The sequence below is a fragment of the Limulus polyphemus genome, unplaced genomic scaffold (genome assembly GCF_000517525.1).
Source record: "Limulus polyphemus unplaced genomic scaffold, Limulus_polyphemus-2.1.2 Scaffold2831, whole genome shotgun sequence".
Taxonomy (NCBI): Eukaryota; Metazoa; Arthropoda; class Merostomata; order Xiphosura; family Limulidae; genus Limulus; species Limulus polyphemus.
Genome location: NW_013668441.1, coordinates 135285 through 155139, shown reverse-complemented (window position 1 = coordinate 155139; position 19855 = coordinate 135285). Strand labels below are relative to the sequence as shown.

At 31.4% G+C, this 19855-nt stretch overlaps 1 protein-coding gene across 1 annotated transcript in view; it reads right to left on the bottom strand.

Moving 5' to 3' along the window:
* Window positions 1–486: 486 nt before the first annotated feature.
* The window catches only part of LOC106468011 (RNA-binding protein lark-like), a 35660-nt gene continuing 16291 nt past the window's right edge, over window positions 487–19855 (bottom strand). The window contains exons 3-8 of the mRNA XM_013928407.2: window positions 18535–18654; window positions 14774–14857; window positions 10973–11040; window positions 4983–5378; window positions 4087–4138; window positions 487–1001 (exon numbers count right to left, since the gene is read on the bottom strand). Coding sequence (XP_013783861.1) covers window positions 4120–4138; window positions 4983–5378; window positions 10973–11040; window positions 14774–14857; window positions 18535–18654 — 687 coding nt within the window. The 3' untranslated portion in view covers window positions 487–1001; window positions 4087–4119. The remainder of the gene's footprint in view (window positions 1002–4086; window positions 4139–4982; window positions 5379–10972; window positions 11041–14773; window positions 14858–18534; window positions 18655–19855) is intronic.

The following is a 19855-nucleotide window of genomic DNA, read 5'->3' as shown; positions in this document are numbered from 1 at the left end:
TAAAATATATAGGAAACCCTAACAGTAATTAATGGGATCATTTACAATATTAATGGTAGCATTTGTGTTAAAATATTTTGTATGAATTATATGTCATTAGGGATCCTTTAATCAACAAAGTCTCGAATCAATAAGAAATTTGGTGCATAAATACTTTAGAAATATGTAATTTCTCGTAATTCTAGCTTAAGGGACAATTCCTACAATGATGTATGTATTTCTTTATTTCAACTTTATATAATTAAACAAATGAAAATACTTTCCAAACGATTTTGTATAAACTGTAGAAGCATTATTCTCTTGACTTGAATAACCTTGTCATGAATGGTAACTTTGAACTTTTACAACAAATATACAAATTCTCAAATTTGAGACTTACTAAGCCTAACTATAATTTTTCCATTTGTGGATGTGTGTATTACAAATTCATGATGCCAAATAGCATTTTGTGAGATTCTTAAGCTTAAGAAGTAAAAGAAGAAAATGTAACTAAAATACAACATTTGCCACAGCAGGACAGTGAGCTTTATTGAGACAAAAGCACTACTGAAGTCTTATTCATACAAGTTTTAAAACTGTACCAATTATCATATACAAAAATAGGGCATAATTGGGGAAAAAAAAAATGCAATACCAAAAAGTCATACTCTACATAAACACAACAATAAAACAAAGTTGTTTATAGAAAAAATAACAGGCTACAAGTACAGTACTTGATTATGAGAAACAATAACAGTTTCTAATAGAACGCTTTTGTACAGTAAGAGTTAATTATTGTCATAATTTCCTAATTAAAGTGCCTAGTGGTGAAATTGAAATATATTTTAAATGCAAAATAGGTAACATTTCATCAAAAAATACAACTAATCCTGATATTTAGGTTGTTGACACAGAGATGGGTTGCTTCTACAGCAATTTTCAATACCCAATATGACAAGACAACATGGTCAGCATACATTTTGAAATGAAGAATCTTCATAATGGAAGTTGAGGCGGTGACACTACAAAAATAGAACTGACTGAGTGTATGGTATAATTTTATGAGTAAAACTTAAATTGTTAACAGTAATCATTATGCCTATAATTAATAATGTTCAGAATAAGTGATGAAATAAACTTGTTAAAAGTATAGATTCAAAAAGAAAATTATTCCCAAATGTTTTTTAATATCATATTATTAGTTAATATGAAATATCTAAAAATAAGACATGAATAGAACAGTAGAAAAATAACTTAATGCAAGAGCTGAAGTTGAAACAGCAATACTGCAAAAAGAAAAATGATCTTTAGATTTCATCATATTTACTATAAATTTGAATGTAAAAGCATTTTTTTTAAACTAGCAATGCACAATACTTTCATAATCCACAAAAAAGTACAAAATCATTATTTAAGTTTGTTTTTTGTAAAAAGAATTCTATATGAAGATACCACTTTCAGAGTGATTTTACATTTATTTTATTTTCAAATAATGGCATGAAAAACTCCCTAATGACTTATCTGTCTAACAGGAGGTGTTTATTGTATTGTTTGGAGATGGGGTGATTACTTAAGTGGAAAAAATGACATCCGTTATGTCTTCACAAAAGTTAAACATTAAACCAAGAGTTGTTTTGAGTTTATAAGGATGACACTAAAGCAACATTTATTGACATTTTCAACACCAGGGACCAGCTCCATGCCTCCCTAAACTGTCATGTACCACTAAAATTCAAATACAATGAAAAACCATTATGATTACATATGAATATTCTTTCAGTATTTTTTGTTTTTGTGAAATCCCATGAACTGATGGTTCAGGAACAGTGCACTAAAGCACACTTTGATAATTTACTCTTCCCATTGTTTTATACGTTTTTGTTAATTTCATGAAAGGTGCATTTCCACATGGAAACCTTTTACCCTCTTTTGATAACTCATGTTAATTTATTAATCAAATTCAAAACCAGTTCATTTAAAATATACAAATTTAATACACAATAAAATGTCAAGCAAAAAAGTAGCTCTTCCTAATACCAATTGTAATTAGTTTTCAAGGTGTGCATTGAGAATGAAATAGATCTAATTGATTATTCAGAAGGTTTTTGAACTTTCTTAAAAGTAGACCATCAAACAACTACTACTACTGTTAAATTTCATCAAATCTTTTTCAATAATCTGTTTTAATCAACATTAATAATATCAAGTTTCACTAAACAAAAAGGTCCTTCAGGTAAAAAGGTAACAGCAGAAAGATGAAAGTAATAATGCAAATCAAAACTAAAGTAACTGTGTAGCACAAGATTATATTTCTAAGCAAGATACAAAATTTGACTAAAATGAAGAAGTTATTTTGAAGAATATCATATAGACAAAAAATGGTGTACAAAAAACTTTAATTATGCATTTAATTTATAAATCATATTCATAAGAGGGTCAACATTTAAAACGATAACTCTAACAAAATGTAATATACCCATTTTTTTCCTATTCGTTCTGAAAACAAATGCTTCACTATTCAATGCTAGTTGCCAACAATATCCCTTGTGGATCTTTCTCGAAATGTAATATGCCCTCAATGCAGAAAATATTATTGTAAATAACTAATCTTTCACAAAGGATTAAGAACAATTTTATATAAGTCTAGTGAAGTATCTAAGTTTTTCTTCTTTAAAGAAAATGTCTAATTAATAAAAAATGTTTTATTTCCACTAGGGCAGTGTTTTCCAAACTTTAAATACTGGCACCCTCTTAACCCAGTAAGGTTTCCATTGCACCCTCTCTTTCACATAAAAATTATTTTCACAAGTGATAACAGCAAAATCAACATTTTCTTTACCTGTTTTTAATCATCTTTTTAAAATGAAAAAATGTTTGTAAGGAGTGAGTAAATGGAGGAGCAAAGTGACAGTTTTAGGTTATCATTGTCTCAAACTCTTCTGTTTCTTCCATCTGTATTTTGGGGCTCTCCTGCTAAAAGGGGCACACCCACAGTTTAAAAAACAATGCAATAAGGAATCTGAAATATTTCTTTAAATATTCTAACGTTTGTTACTTCTTCCCTGCAAGTGTAACAGCCTCAACTATTTAGAGTTTAACTATTATTATAATTAGTGAATTTTACTGAACATTTTTCCATCTTTTCTAATATTATCATAACTTTTGTTATCAATAAATACAGAGGTCAAGTAGTTGCATAATTATTTTGGAGCCTCACTAAATCCTGTCACGGTCTATCTGACAACTGTGTGATGACAGTGTAATTTCTACAGCAAATGGCTTCATCAAAAGCATACCCCTACTCTCTTCTTGTTTTCTATAAGTCAAGCAGTAATGTACAAGGACAACAGTTTCCCAGCATCCATTTTACCACTGATCACACAGAAATCTGTAGGTTCTGTGGCAAACAACTTGACCAGTATGCCTTCATGAACAGCATAAATGCTCATTTCATTCCCCAGTTGCTTGAGATATGTGAATCTTGAATACATATGTAGTGGAAGCAGCTTGCATTGCTTTTCTATACAGACATCCTTCTTAATTATGTTGCATACTGTTACCTAAGACATATGGATAGCTTTTGCCACTGTTCTTTGTATCCATGAGTTCTCAAGTGTTACAAAATGCCACAGCTGAATATGACTTGTTGCAAGTTGATCCATATATCTTTTATTTTTCCAGTGCCATTAAATATCTACAAAATTCTAAATTCCTGATCTGAGTGCATGTATATTTTGAATTAGAAATGGCTCTTACATACCAAAAGCTATTAATTTTTGGTGGAATCACACTGCCTACAAAATGCCAAAATGTAGTTCTAATACATGCCATTCCACCATTACTTCATAATGGTTGTCGCTGTCACATGACTTGTTGATATGCATATTCAAAATAGATTTAATATATCATACTCAAGCCTGTGAACAATGTCCTACACATACTCCTACCTAACTCAGTGGTTCCTATTCTTTCAATTAAGAATGTGGTTTAATAACTTATGGATAATCTGTACTACAGTATATACCAGCTAGTTATACAAAACAGTGTTCATCAAACTTCAAAACACATAATTATTAATTTGTTTATTGAAGTATTGTTGTACATTACCTTTTTTGCAGTAAATGTTTTCAATATCTTCTCTCACCAAATACTTGAGGACCTACAATAAGAGCAGACATTGTTCTTATTTCCCAGTATTTTACAAAGCTCCAAAATAAGTCAATTTGTTAATTTTTATGTCTTACTTTCATGAACAACTCTTCTAAACTATTTAGCTAGTATCTGAAAGTAATTTGGTAACATATTCCAAAAACAATGACATACTTTAACCTTAAATGATGATTTTTATCATATATTTTAATAACAATTCTTATGGTCATGTGGGTAAAAAAATTAGTATTAATGCAGTAATTTCAACTGGATTCTATATAAATAATTACTCACACAAATTGTTTAACATTTTTCTAATTTAACTATATTGGTGTACAAAGAATAAAATGTTCATTCAGAACGGAAGTATTTCTTCTTTATTTCTCAGTAACTGAGAATGACCGTATTAATTTTTTAACTTCTTCTTACCTTTTAACAAATATTTTAAGTTGACCAATTAATAAATTACTCATTGTAGCAATCTTTGAATTGTTAAAGTGATCTCACTTTAATTGTTAAAATGGTTTCAGTTTAATGACAAAAGGAAATAACAGTGATGGTTAAATTAGTTAACTCTTGTGTAAATGTATCAGCCTATGCTCATTAATCTACACAATTATGGTAAGAATAGAATCTTATCTTTTAGTTATATAGTTTTGCTATATTTGGTACAAGTCAAAGGTGACTAAGTTAAACATGAATTCTCACTACTTTACATGGGAATTGCACATCAAGATAGTGTTCAAAATACAAACATAAGAAAACTAGTAATTTTAGTAATTACAGCAATTAAAAGAAGATTACAGATATTTTTGATGTATCATTTAATTTTTTCAATTTAAATCACAATCAACCTGTAAGTAGATGAAAACATGGCTGTAGGGGAACGTCTTGAATAAAGATAATCTGATGACTCACGGCCATCATACATATCATCATCATCAAGAGGTGGAGGAGGTGGTATCCTTCTAGGATATGGATCATCCCTAGGAGGTGGCGGTGGCAAAGATCTTCTGTATGAGCTATCTCGAGATGAAGTCAGTGAACTCCACTGCGACTCATCTCTATAGTCTCTATAGAGGTCATCTCTGTATGGAATATGAGGTGGTGGTGGTGGTGGCGGTGGTGGACGCCTGTCATACAAAGATGAATAGGGCCGAGGTCGATAGTAAGAATCTTGTCTGTAATCTTCATAGTATCTGTCCATATAATAATCTCTTGGTACATAACCATTTCTTGATCTTCCATACCTACAAGAAACAAAAAGGTATACAAAGCAATGATATAAAAGTTCCAGGCCCAATAGTGCTAAAATATATCAGTTTAATGCTTATAGTTTAAATATTCAAATATTAATTTTAAATAATCCAGGTAATAATGTACTTTAGATTTAATAGCTTGGTACTAAAATTGCTCGCTAGTGCTGAAAAAATCTCAAAAAGATATTTCCATCCTTTTGTTTAATGATGGGTGTTATTATATACTCTTTAATTAGTACATAGCTGCATGAGCAGAAATTAAACTGACTTTCCTACAGTTACAATTTTATGAATGTTTAGTGATTTTTTTTTTACAGTGTCAATATTAATCTGGTAATAAATGGTTTGTTCTACTACATAGGGTTGAGTACATTATATAAAACTATTGCTGATATGGAAATCAGCAAGTCACGTGACAATCACAGCCAATATAAAGTTGTAATGGAACAGAATGTATCAGAACTACATTTTGACATTGTTTGGTATTCTGTAGGTAAGTTGGTGACCTAAAATATTAATACTGTTATACCAAGTACATTGCAACATACTGAATGTACCCGTCTAATTTATCTATTTAACCTTTAAATATTCTTCAAACTTGTAAAGTTCTGTAAAAAAAAAAAGAAAGAAGAAATTCATTTGCAGAATTAGAATCTTCAACAAAACCTGTGTATATGCTAGATATGTAATACCACAAATGTTAATACTATGATTAATTGAAGTATCATTTAATTTACAATTTAAAGCAGACCTGTTTCATTCATTTAAACTACTCCATGTTGTTATTAGGACTAATTCATTCTGCTAACTTTTAAAACATGTCGTAATTCTAACCTGCTTAAATTTAATCATGTAGTAAATATTGAGGGTATATTGTGAAATACAAGTACTAAAAATTTCTAGTCATACATCGAAATGAATAAAATCTAAGGTAAGCTATTTCACGTGAAGACTGAGCTGTAAAACTATAATACAAAAAAATTTTTAGATTGAAAGTTTCCAGTTTTGACTGAAAAAAACTAGGAATTTAAAACCTATTTTCATTACAGAAAAACTGAAAATCATCTTTCAAGATGTTCTCCTTTACGACGATTGGTGGATCTTTAACTTGATTACAGGTAGCTAAAGATTGCCATGTCTATAAAAGTATTTGTTTAATTGATTTGTTTGATAACCTACATTAAAAAAATATATATATAAATATTTTGCCAATTACCAAAAAATTTGAGAAATATTAACACCCACATGTCAACGGTAATGTTAAAAGCCTGTCTCACTGATTATTCACTATCATCCCAGAATTAAAAAACAAGGTGAAAAATTGGGGTAAGGCAGTCTCATGCATACCTCATTAAGCAAAATGTGGCATATGTATAATTTTGTAAATTATGAAAATTCTTAATCTATAGACCTCAAATAGACAATAAAGTGGTTCACATCAGAGTGAAAAAAAAAAACACTTTAACAAACAATTAAAAAAGCTTTAACCATGTAACCAAGTGCACATTTTTTTATACATCCCAGGCAGAGTTAAATTTCACATCTTTAGAATTAAAATGAATTTCAAACAGGTACTTATCTTACTGAGTTACTTGTGCTGTGAACAAAACAGATAACTAAAAATTTCCAAATGTCCTTTACACATTGCAGAGTATTCATAACTTATCCATAATTCTCCAATCTCCACTTGATTTATTGCCAAAGCATCAAGGGATCTTACATGTTTTTAAAGCTCTGTCTTCCCACCACAATTTAGGTTTATATTGACAGTTGAGGTGATGATGAAAAGTTGTGGGGAGTAAGAGGGAAGGTATTTCAAAGTTAAGTACATGTTTGAAATTCATTATAATTCTAAAGACATAAAATTAAAATCAGTTAGACTTACCTCTGAAATACTGAAAACCAGAACACCCACATTTTAAAGGAGGTACGAACAGATGAACATGAAATGAAACTGAAAATTAAAAACTACAAGCTAAAGAGCAGGAAGATAATAATCTAAACTACAAGAAATATGTAGCCAAGGAGAGTATGAGTAAAATCAAGAATCAGAAAATAATTTGAAACACTGGAATCAAGGGAGTATTGAACCTGTGGACTCAACAATGGGACACAGGTGGTAGCATAAACAAGTAAGAGGAATAATATGTCCTGCTCCTGAAATGGAAGGTTCTTGGGAGAGCAGTCTAGACACGTGTTATGAAAGGATGTATTCGAAAGACAGTAGCCCCTTTTCATTACTGTTAAAGATGTGTGTCACATAACTGGCCAAATTAGTAGGTAGTTAGGAAGAACCAAAGAAAGACCCAAGCAGTCAGAAGGCAGAAGGATGGGCTCAACAATCTGAGGACAGTGCAATGGGAACGTTAAAATATAAATAAAAAAGCATAAAGCACAGGTGATTTCCATTAGGGTTAAAGCTGAGACATCTAGTGACAATAGTAGTACTGTTTCTGACACCTCTAATGCTATGCAAGGACATGCACATGGAGATGGGAAAGGTACCTGCTAAGGTGTCATCAGTCACCAGATGGCACCCTCTGTCCACTTCCAAAGGGCAACACTTTCTCATGGAGCTTCAGCATAGAGGGTGGAAGTTTGTCTAGGACAAACACATAAGTATATTTGACAAAAGAAAGTCTCTGTTTGACAAATCCATACACAGTTGTTCCTTAAATAGGGACACCAGATATAAAATTTCACAACTTCAGACACCCCTAAATTTGTGAACAGGGGTGTTGGACAATACATAAATACATGGGTTGCCTAGGATAAATGCAAAGGTTTAATAATAAATATGTGAGAGTCCTGAGTGTACCAATTCCCAATACATAAGATAAGATTTAATTTAATTATTGTATCTTTCTTGTATTGTTTGTTTTGAAGTGAAAATTATTCACAATCTCAGACATGATGGAAATGGTTAACAATGGGTGTTGAGCAGAATATACAAAAAACTAACGAGAGTTGGGTTCCCTACAGTCTGAAGAATAACCAAAGGAGCAAATGGAGTCCTGAAAAATGAAGATACAATGATGTATTTAAAGTAAAATAAAAGCCAAAAAGTATGAACACTCATCTCCATGCCAGCCTATAAGACATCTATTAAAGAGTACAGAAACTAGAAGAACACTGCAAAATAACAGGTGTGACAAGATGTAACCTGAAATCTACACTTAAGGCAGTAAGCAACATCATGATGAAAAAGATGGATCAGCTGCACAAACCAATTCATTAATTTGGAAGAAGCAAGATCTGTAGTAAGAAAATTATCAAAGGGTATAAACAGTCGACTCATTTACCTCAAAAAAAAATTTCCTTTTTTTTACAAAATATGAACAAACAGCTCTGACTAAACATAGAAAACATTCATTAAACAGAGAATCAGAATCAGTCAAAGTAGATAATACAATATGAGAAAATTCACTAGTGATCATTCCTGGAAAAAAAAGAAAGGAGAATGGGAAACATCAATGGCAAAAATATCTGAATGTTCCTCCGTGAAGCAAGTAACAAAACATGTCTTCATGGAAAAATGGTAAACAAGTTGCAAAAGATTCAAAAGGAGAAGCCAGATAACAAGACCAGACTTAAATACTACTACTGAGAAAAATGTCTAGGTACTAGTGCGAAAAATAATAGAAAAATTAAAAAAAAGAACCAGAAAAAAAAGTGGGACTGACAGAGGTACATGATTTTTGTGGCAACTGAAACTGGCTGAAAAAGCAGTTCTGTAGTCTGCAATAGAAACAGACAAGCCTTGATCATGAAAGATGTATATGAAAAGAATGAGTCAAGTCGTTAACGAGTTAGAGAAAGACTAGAAACCAAATTCCAAAAGCATCAACTCCTAAAGATAGATTAATGAGATTGGTATACTGCCAAAAAAGAACATCTGCAAGAATGTGACAGCACTGAAGTTACCCAAGAAAGAGAAACCAGCTTCACTAACAAATGACTGCATAACAACCTGCCATGAAGCTGTAGAAAACAAACATCATTTGGAAGATCTACCAAAAAATAATAGAATAGGTTCCTTCTGAGACAGGTAAGAGAAGTGTAAACCATGATGGAGCAGGCCAATATGGGGCAATAAGAACAACTGGACAATAGGACCAACTGATCTTGGGCAATACCGGAAAAAGAAATTGAAGAATAGTAAAAAAAAATTCACAAGTCAGGCTCAAGCATAGGTCAACTGTACTGTTTGCACAGCCAATGAAATATCAGCCCAAAGATAGACATGATATGAGTATAGTAAAAAAATGCAAAGAAACCACAGGAGGCAAAGGCTATGAGATCAAGTCCCAACCTGTTTGTTGACATATGTCACCATAATCAGTGTCTGTGAGTACTAAAACACAGCAATGGTGTAAGAAGGGCAGAAACTCCTGACATTCATGTGGACCAGTCCAAATCTCTAACTGAATAATTTGAGAATGGAACATATGAGAAGGCAAACAAAACAAGACAAACCATAGCATGCTGGACAGAAAGCTGACAATACCTCGTGAAAGATCTTTCCCCCTCCTTCCCAAGGACCAAACTCAGGGTCACAACCTTGAGAAGATAGAGTAGAAGAGGAATATGAAGTGTGTGAATACAGGGCTAGTTTTGAAAAATATCTATATCATCAATATCAGGAGAATGTGTAAGAAATAAAAGACTAAGTAGTGAACTCATTTCACATGATACAAGCACCCTCAGTTGTAATAGATATAGATTTAATATTGAAATTATATAATATGCCTGAGAGGAAAGAGAAATGAGGCCTGTAGAAGTATCATCAAGATTAGGGCTAGCACTGTAGCTTACAAATCCAGCTGGGTCTAAACAACATATTCTTCACCAAAAACAAAAGCAAACAGTAAGTGTTTTGCCCATTGAACATCCACACAATTATTATACCCTCCAGGAATATCAGTATACAATGACACAAATACTTTGAACCATCAGATATGACACTGCAGCTACAATTTGATCCTGTATGCTACAGGCAAATTGCAAAAGCACCTACTCCAACTAACTTATAGACATTTTGATAGTGGCAGAAATAGTTGCCTCAGAAATTATGTTGTAGCAAAGTTAACAGCATGACTGTTAATAAGGAAATCTAAATTATGGCAAGAAAGCAAAGCTTATGTAGGATACCCTTATGTATGCTTCCACAATAAGTCAAGTAGTTGGTGGGAGAATGAAGCATTATAGGTAAGTGATAAATGTTCTGCAATACATAAAGGCCATTTAGAAACCTTTAGTCATGTTTTACTGACAACATGAGTTGAAACTCAACAAGGAAGAGCTTTTCAGTATTTCAGAGGTAAGCTTACCTGAGTTGAAATTACTATTTTAGGCTTTTTTAAGAGTATACATTTACATTACAAAATACAAAAGCCAGCACAATTTTAGAACAATGAAATAATATAAGTTACTGACTTTTACAATGCATAACTATTGAATAACAACCAATAACATTTCTTGACTAAATATGATAAAAACAATTTTCTGGTAATGAAAATACAAAGCTGAACATTGTAAACAGCTTGTTTATTCGAAAGCACTCTAAAATTAAAATTAACACTAACCACGTGGATCCTTCAGTCTTGGCTCGCCCAGGGGCACCAGGCTCTAGATGCAGCTTGCTTGTGGAAGGCTTAATAAAAACGTAGAGATATAAATGTACATACAATGTAAACATAAGATTATTTTTTGCAATTAAAGCTAGAAGGTAGGATAGATAACATAAATACGCCAAGTTTTAAACTCTTATTTGATTCTCATTGGATCTAAATTAGCTAAACTTTTATCTAAATGCATTTTCATTCTTTAATAGGGAATTCAAAAGACTATGATACTTATGTTAAAAGAAACTTAGAAATTAGTAGTTTCAGCATATTTCAGTAAGAATGTTAACCACATTTCCTAAATATTCTGTGATTTTTTCAATTTTTTGTATTAAAAATAGAGAGGACAGACATTTTATGCTCTTAATTGACAGTAATTTATAAGTACAGAAAAAATTAAGAATAAAAAACAGCAAAAGTAGCTTATAATTGTAATGAAAAACTGATACTAAATTATAAAAAAAAAGTGAAAGGCTAGTAATAAAGAGATACAAAAAATTAATTCCAATTATTCATCTACTTTTCATCAATTAGATTTATTTGATTTCAGGACAGCATTTAAAAAAATCACATAAATGATCTTAATATACTGATATTATTCTCACTATATGTGTCAAAGGTTTTTTATTATATGATCAGGTACCACAAAATATTTCCAACAGTAAATAGCACTATTTATTATTACTTTTGGACTATTCCTGGTCCTGAAAGTTTTATTCTAAAGATAACCTTGCACCATAAAGCCAATTTAAAATGGTAGTCTTTGGGTGCAAATTGAAACCTAGCCAAACAAACAATCACCCACTGCCTCTACCATATCAAAATACCATGCAGACTGTTCTTTTTGTTGAGGCAAGAATGTAATAACGAAAATTCTTCACTGAATTTCATTTCAATTCTTAAAAATGACAATTTCCATATCCAAATTTATTATAACCACTATACTATTGACTAACCACAAATAAAATGCAAAAACAGGAAAAGATAAAAAAACTGAAGGTAAAGAAAAAGAGAAATTAGATCAGTAGAGATAACATGTCGCTGAATCTATTTCATCTACAATCTCCAAAGAAACTATAAATTACCCATAAACTTAGGACAGTTCTTTATTATGGTTAATTTCTTAGAGGAAATTAGAGCTCAGACTATATAAAGAACAATAACCAGCATGAACTCTAAATAGCTTGAAAGAATCTCCACAGGTTTTATAAACAAAGCAACAATTCCCCCTATGGAAAAGAAGAAAAAAAAGAGAAAATGAAACTTATAAGACATTAATACATTACTGGAACCATATTTTCATCCTTCCAAACTGAAAACTAGAAGTTAGGTCGTTTCAGACAAAAGGAACGAGGAGGTCAGTGCCAATAGCATACTATAATCACTTTTCAACAAAGAAAAGTATTAACGAATGAAGTAGTAAAACAGTTCAAACATGCAACTAGTAGCCTTAAAATCAACATTTTCCAGTGTTCTGAAAAGCTACAATTAAAAGTTATAATTTTTCTAAATGAAAATGTATTTCCGATAGGTACTTCCCTATGCTCACAAGATGCTGCTCTCTATATGCAAACTTTTTCAAAAATGCATGCCACAAGCCTTCATCCTTCCTCTGTTGGAATCCAAAGTTCCAACATGTCTCTCATGCAATAGGAGAGCACCAGTATCATGTGATGCATATACTCCCTCTATGCGCCACTACCGAATTATCACTTTGGCAGAAGACACAAGCACCGGAAGATTGAGAGGAGGACGAGTAGGAAGTGCGAGAGGATAGAAGTACCCATTGGAAATATATTTCCATTTAGGAAAATTATAACTTCCAATAAGGTACTCTCCCTCATTGATATGGAGGAGGGACCGGTGCGAGAGAAGTACAGGCGTATCCCCCAGAAGCATCCGGAGTACACCCATGAAATGAGAGGAACAGATAAGATGATATGAGGAGCAGTACTGCACCACATTTGAGCCAGATATATCTTTGCCATGAACATCGACATCACCAGGAGGACCAGACATGGTGGAACATTAAAGGGAGCACATCCGCATGGGAGAGGATAGTTTAGCAATGTGATCTTAAACAGAAATCAGAATCACTCAATCCCACGATGGAAAGTGGGCAAGTGAGGATGTATCCCATGGTGTAGAGTGGCTAGGCCGTGATAGACCGTACTTGGTAAGTCAACTAAATCCAAAACCTCACTCGCTGGGTACCAACATCCTCACGAGGGTAGGATGAGTATCATACCATCTTCACCTCAAGTCCCAAAGTCAAGAAGGAACCTAACATTCTACTCCAGGAACTCACAGGGTAACCTAATGCCAGGAAATGTGTCAATCGGAATCCAAGGGAAGTCCTTCGCATGCACTCAACCCCCACGACTGTGAAACCAACCCGAAACGACCCTTCAACTTGACCTCACACGATTGGGGGGGGGGGACAAATGACCAAAATCAATTTCAGCCTGGCTCGTCCCAAAAGGTTCAGGAGGAAGTAGGGCCAAAGTAAAAGAGAGAGAGAGAGAGGTTGGCTCATATACTGTTCAATCTCCCTGCGAATGAGTGACGACATATCCTTTAACGGGTTAAAGCAGGAAACACAAGAAAGTAATGCTATATTAAAATATTAGCTCCACAACCGGGAAGTGTAGCAAATATAATTAAGAAAAATACACAAAGTGAAAAAATAAACCACTTCAAAGTAACTGAACAATATCAAAAAGAACATCTGAACTCAATAGCTGCCAAACAACAAGTGATAGTTCGGTAGTGATGCATAGAGGGAGTAACGTGCATTACGTGATAGTGGTGCTCTCCTATTGGTGGAGAGGTGACACACGATGATTTGCATGAGAGACAACAGAGGGAGGATGAAGGTTTGTGGCATGCATTTTTGAAAAAGTTTACATATAAAGGGCAGCATAAAAGCTAATCTTGTGAGAATAAGGAAGTACCTTATCGGATGTAAAATTTAGAAAAAGGATAGAATCTTTATGCCACCAGAATAACTTCACGACACAGTCCTCAATTTATTAAAAATCAAAGAGTAATCTTGAAACCTCCTTAACAATGATTTTCTTACAAGAAAGGTTGCTTATTACACTCTTTGCACAAGTTTTCCTTCACAAGAGAATATCTAAAAAATATATACAAAAAAAAACACATTAAAATTATTATATTTGCTTTACCATTAATGATATTACTTGTTTTATTTTGATTCAAATTTGATATTGAAATGTAGTACTACATATTAGCTTCTCTTTTTAAAATTTGTGCAATGTTATTCACGTTCACAACTGCCCCAGAAGAAGCATCATTGGTTTTTAAAGTAACTAGGTTATTGCTGATGGTGATCAGATATTGATTAATATTATTATTAATAGATTATATGATCATTTATTCTGATTAATTAATTACTAATTTTCCATTTATTACATATTGAGAGGGACTGTATGTGGTTAAAAGAGCAAATATTCAATCCTAGTTCTTCTTATTAGTATGGCACATGTGCTACCCACTCATACATGTGATTATAACTTACCTCCCCCTCTCATATTACAAACACACATTCTCTTGTTAACTTGTCTAAGTCTTACAAACAATGGTCTTAGAGGTTAGAAATAAGCAATTAAAAAATATGAACCATATGTTTCTACAGAAAATTTCAGTTTCTACTATAAACTAGTAAAGGGAAATTGCCATTGTAATGATTTAAAAAGTTTTTTTTTCTGAAGCCTGCAATAATTTACCACAAAAACTTACCTCAACACTTATGGTTGATCCTCTTAAATTATAATTATTCAATTCTTTTATGGCTGTTTCAGCTTCTTCTGGTGAACTCATGTGCTAACAAAAAAATTTATAAAATACATTCATGTTTTAATACCAGCTGAATGATTTTAATCTGTAAAAAAATTTATATTGTATAAAACAACACCAAAGATCAATTTCAGAACATCAAGGTTCATAAATGACGAGTACTTTCACAATTCTGGTGGTCACTGGTTACCAATATTTTTAACAACTCCAAAGTAACAGTTAATAGTTTTTTTTAACATGTACCTTGTATTAGCTTAGCTCTTTCTTTGTGATGACTTTAACTTATAAAATATAGTTCAATGACTGATAACATTGATACATTTTGAATATTCATTAGAAGAATGTATAAATATTCTACTTAGACTCATAAAACCACTTTTATGAAAAATCTGTATCCATGAATTTTTTAACCATGAATCTGCAAGTTAACCAGATCTGACAAAATTCAGTTTTCACTTTTCATTGTTTTGTTAGATTTGGTTCTAAAAAGTCCAAAACCCAGCACAAAACTGATTCTGATACAACCTCCAAACTGGTTGTTAAAGTTGACTTCTTTGACGTAGATCGATTTCTATTTTTAGTGTAATGTTGCTCAGAAATTTAATATATTCCAACCCAAACAATTACCATTTGAATAAGAGTACTAACAGATAAAGTATACAAGATGACAACAAAATGTCTTGGGAAACGGTACAATGAATGAACTTCAAGCTAAGCTTCATTAAAACCTGAATCACCATCTTTAAGATCCAAGACAATGGTATCTTTTACTTTTGAGAAGAAGAAGCTTTCTTCTTTTCACTTATAGTTTTTTGGTTTATTTTGAAAACTATCTTTGCCCTCTTTTCTTTGATACCTTTCTTTCAACAGATATCCCATTATGGTCACATAAACATTGACTGCATTTATTACATCAAAAACACCTTTTTACTTTGCATTTACAAGTAATAGGAAGCATAGGATCATCTTATGATGTTTCTATGGTGTTCTACATTTGTTTTCTAAGTTTCAGAACAGGAAATAGAACACAAAAAACAACCAAAGTTTGACCAGAAAGTGGAAAATAACAGATAATGTTGAATAATCCCCAGTGAAAAAATACTGACATTTTGTCTTCACAGAATGGAAGCCTTTATCCACAGCTATCATTCTTGCATATCTTTCAGAAAATTCAAAATATTTTTTATGTCATATACCACAGATTTATCCCATCTGGGTCACAAATTTAGGGTTATAAAACAACAATATTACTTTTGTGAAATTTCAAAAATAATGTCAAAAAACTATATAACATATATTTACTTTTCATGTAAGCATCAGAAATTGTTATGACACACATACCAAAGCACTTGAAACAATGTTCTCTAATTCTGAAAGCACTAATGCAAAACCAGTTCGACATTTTTTCAAACCAATTATATTAAATAAAGTAAGCTATTAATCACCAGTTAAGTCCATCTATATAAATATCATTCAACAAAAAACTTAAGAAATTAAAAATTGATACAGTATCCTTGAAATTAATTATCTATAAAGTGTATCGTGTATAAATACATAACAAGCTCATGTCACTTGTTAAGATGTATTTCATCTTGAATGAACATTCAACACTAGCTCCACATTAAGAATGAAGAACATGTACAATTGGTAAGGATTAACAAGCAACTTAAAATAAGTCACTTATTTGTATTGTTAACTTCTTACTAGTGAAGAACATGGTTTACAGAAATGTTTCAATGCAATTAAATTCTTAGGGCTTTTAAGTCCTCTAATTTCATTAAATTATAAATAGTATTAGTCAAATGATTCTATTTCATACTATTTTCAACTTTAATTATTAGTCTTTTAATCTGTGGCATCGCAATTGACATAGTCCAAAGTTTAATATGAATGGTTAATGTTTACTACTATACATCATTATTGCATCACAGAAAATACAAAGTGTAAAAAAAAATAATATTGTGATATTTAGCTTTGCTGTTTTAGAAGTGACAAATTTATTCAGCTCATTAAATTGAATTATTAAATGTCAATGCTCATGAAGGTGAACATCTTGTAAATAAATACTAAGAATATGTTTATGATTACTACCTAAAAAAATTTCTTACACTTTTTACATTAATTAATAAATATATTTTGCATACTACTGCTCAGATGAGACATTTTATTGCTTATTTATACAAATAAATAATCATCACCTGTTCACATTTCAAAACACTGTAAACTTTTGAAGTAATTTTGCACATACAGCATATGCTGTTCACTAAAAGAAATCAGTGACCACAAATATGTATTTTTAAATGATTCTATTAATTATATAGCTAAATTAAGTGCTCCACAAGATACTATATGCCACTGCCTTGAGATATAGTCACACCTATGTAAGAAATGTGACAAGCATGCTCACTCACACGGCTTTCAGCTGTTTTTTTTGTTTTTTCTAGAATGCAGTATGTTCTCTTTGCAACAGTTGTTTCAGGTGATACTGTACATAAATTACCCAAAATTTAAAATGTATTAATGTTACTATCTAAATGAATGGAATAAGAAAATTTCTGGCATCAATTTGAGAAAGTTATACACGTGCAACATGGAAACAGCTAATGATTAGTCATGGAATAAACCCTATAAAAATATATATATTACACAATGGAATTGCACAACTGTTTAATAACTAAAGTCATCAATTTGGCTAACTCCTCATGGTTGTACTACTACTACTACTATGAGTTTTTCAGTAATGTGATTTGGCATTATATTCATAGGTTTATTTATCATAATTTAAATAGAAAATTTGTGTTGCGTTTCTAAGAAAGTTAAATGCCAAATTCTTATTATTGTTTTGATTAATCAATTAATATTTTTAGTTTACGAGTGTTTTAAAATGTACATAGTCTAGGTGGATTGAAGAAAACTTCCAAGGTTAGTCACTCACACCTGAGAAAACATTAACTTATCATTTGAAAGTGCTATTACAAAGACATTCTTCCAAAGTGAATACATAAGATATACAATTTATCTAAAACAAAGTGTGTATGTATTAGGTAAACGGTGATAAAGAGGGCTGTGATGTATAATACTTGCATGAAGTTTTAAAAATGTTCTTCAAAACATGTCAAATTTTTGTAAAACTATGTTGTCAATGTTTATATCAGTACAGGATTAAGCTGATATCTTATTCTGTATTTATCATGCTCACCCGGTACTATTTTTGATCAAAAGTTCATGGACAACAATGTTTGGAGAACTGAAATGAGGGATGACATTTCATTGCATTCATCTTAATCAAGAAAGAGATTGCACAATTTTTTTTAAGTATTGTATATGCATATTTTTTAAAAATATAGTATACTCAAGGATCAAAAATAAGGCTTAACAACTGAAGACATGATTTATTTTACTAAGCTCAATCTTTTTGTTCAACTTTATCTGTCTAGCAAGTGTCTAGCTTCAGTTTTGGTTCCACATATAAAATTCTTGGTTGTTGCACACTTTCAATAAATCTCAGTCTATTCAAACAAAACCTAAAATTTTATATTCTCTAACACTGATTATTCAAATCTAAGTTAGGTCATGTCACATTCCATAAAATTGACTCACTCATTTTTTTATTTTCAATAAATATTGTGAATCTTTGTTTGAACCTTATGTAACAGAATAATATTCCTTACACAATACACAACTTAAAAGTGTGAAAAACATACCACAAATCCATATTTCTTTATTACATCACATTCTGTTACACTTCCATATTTTTCAAACAGCAACTGAAGCTCTGATGAGTCACAGTTATCAGGTAAACGTCCAACAAATATTTTTGTTCTCTGAAACATTTTTTATAAACCATCATCAATATGAATACTGCAAATATCTTAGAAAATATACAATTTAAAAACAAAATCATAAGTTAACTTTACACTCATAATGTTTTATGAGCAACTACAGTAATTATACAATACAGAACAAAGATAACATTACTAAAGTAGATGAAGAGGTTACAAATACACATACCTGCCATATCATGAACAGTCAAATACCATACATGTTAAGAAAAAAAGAAAAGAAAGAAAGCTAATTTAGGAAATACCACTGAAGGTAATAAAACAAGTTTAAGGAAATTCATAAAAAACATGTTCCTTGCAGATATCACTAACCTAATATATTGGGATGTATGACCAAAGAGATTAATATGGAAGGTTAGTGGCTATATCCTATCAACCCTTTCTGGTCGGGCATCATTTACTGCACATGTCACAAGGTTTTAGTGACTTATATTCAAAATTTTACTTAAACTGCTTTTTGTTTATGTTATATCAATTAGTATAACATAAAATCATAGCTAATAATCCATATTTTAATAATATATAAGTTTTAAGTTCTTAATTTTATGAGGCAATATTTTAAAATATCCTGAATTTCCCTTAGTGTGAGAAATGTGACATATTTTCACTAGGCACCCCCCTCTCCTTTACTCACTATAAAATTATCATTGCTCAAACCACAATTTTTATAGCCTTCAATTTTGTTTGGTTTCAGAGCCATCAAATAGAAAATTAGACCCCTCTTGCCACACCCACCTGTCACAACCCCTCTTTCAGGATTTGTTAAGTTTAATTAACTTAATTAACTCCCTTACATTTAATTCTATATTATGTATAACCAATAGAAAGCCAAAGTATTCATCTGCCAAATAACATATTATAATACGTTGTTTTCTGAATGGAAAATTGTCAGTTTCTCTGTTAGTACAAGCTTCGTTCCTACAGGAAAGACAACGTCTAGCTTGGATGAATTTGTAATGGCTCTTGTCTCATAGGCGGAAAGACAGAAAAATTGTGATAGTTAGAGGAAATTGTCTGCTTTTTGCATGTTATTATTCTATGTTCTTTGGTGCATTATTTAATTAAATAAAAATCATTTAAAGCATTACTACCATTAGTATAAAAAAGTAGAGTTAAGCGTTATTGATAGCAAAACTAAAAAGAAGACCTGGGTGAGTACTTTATTTCTTGTTTTTTATGGTTA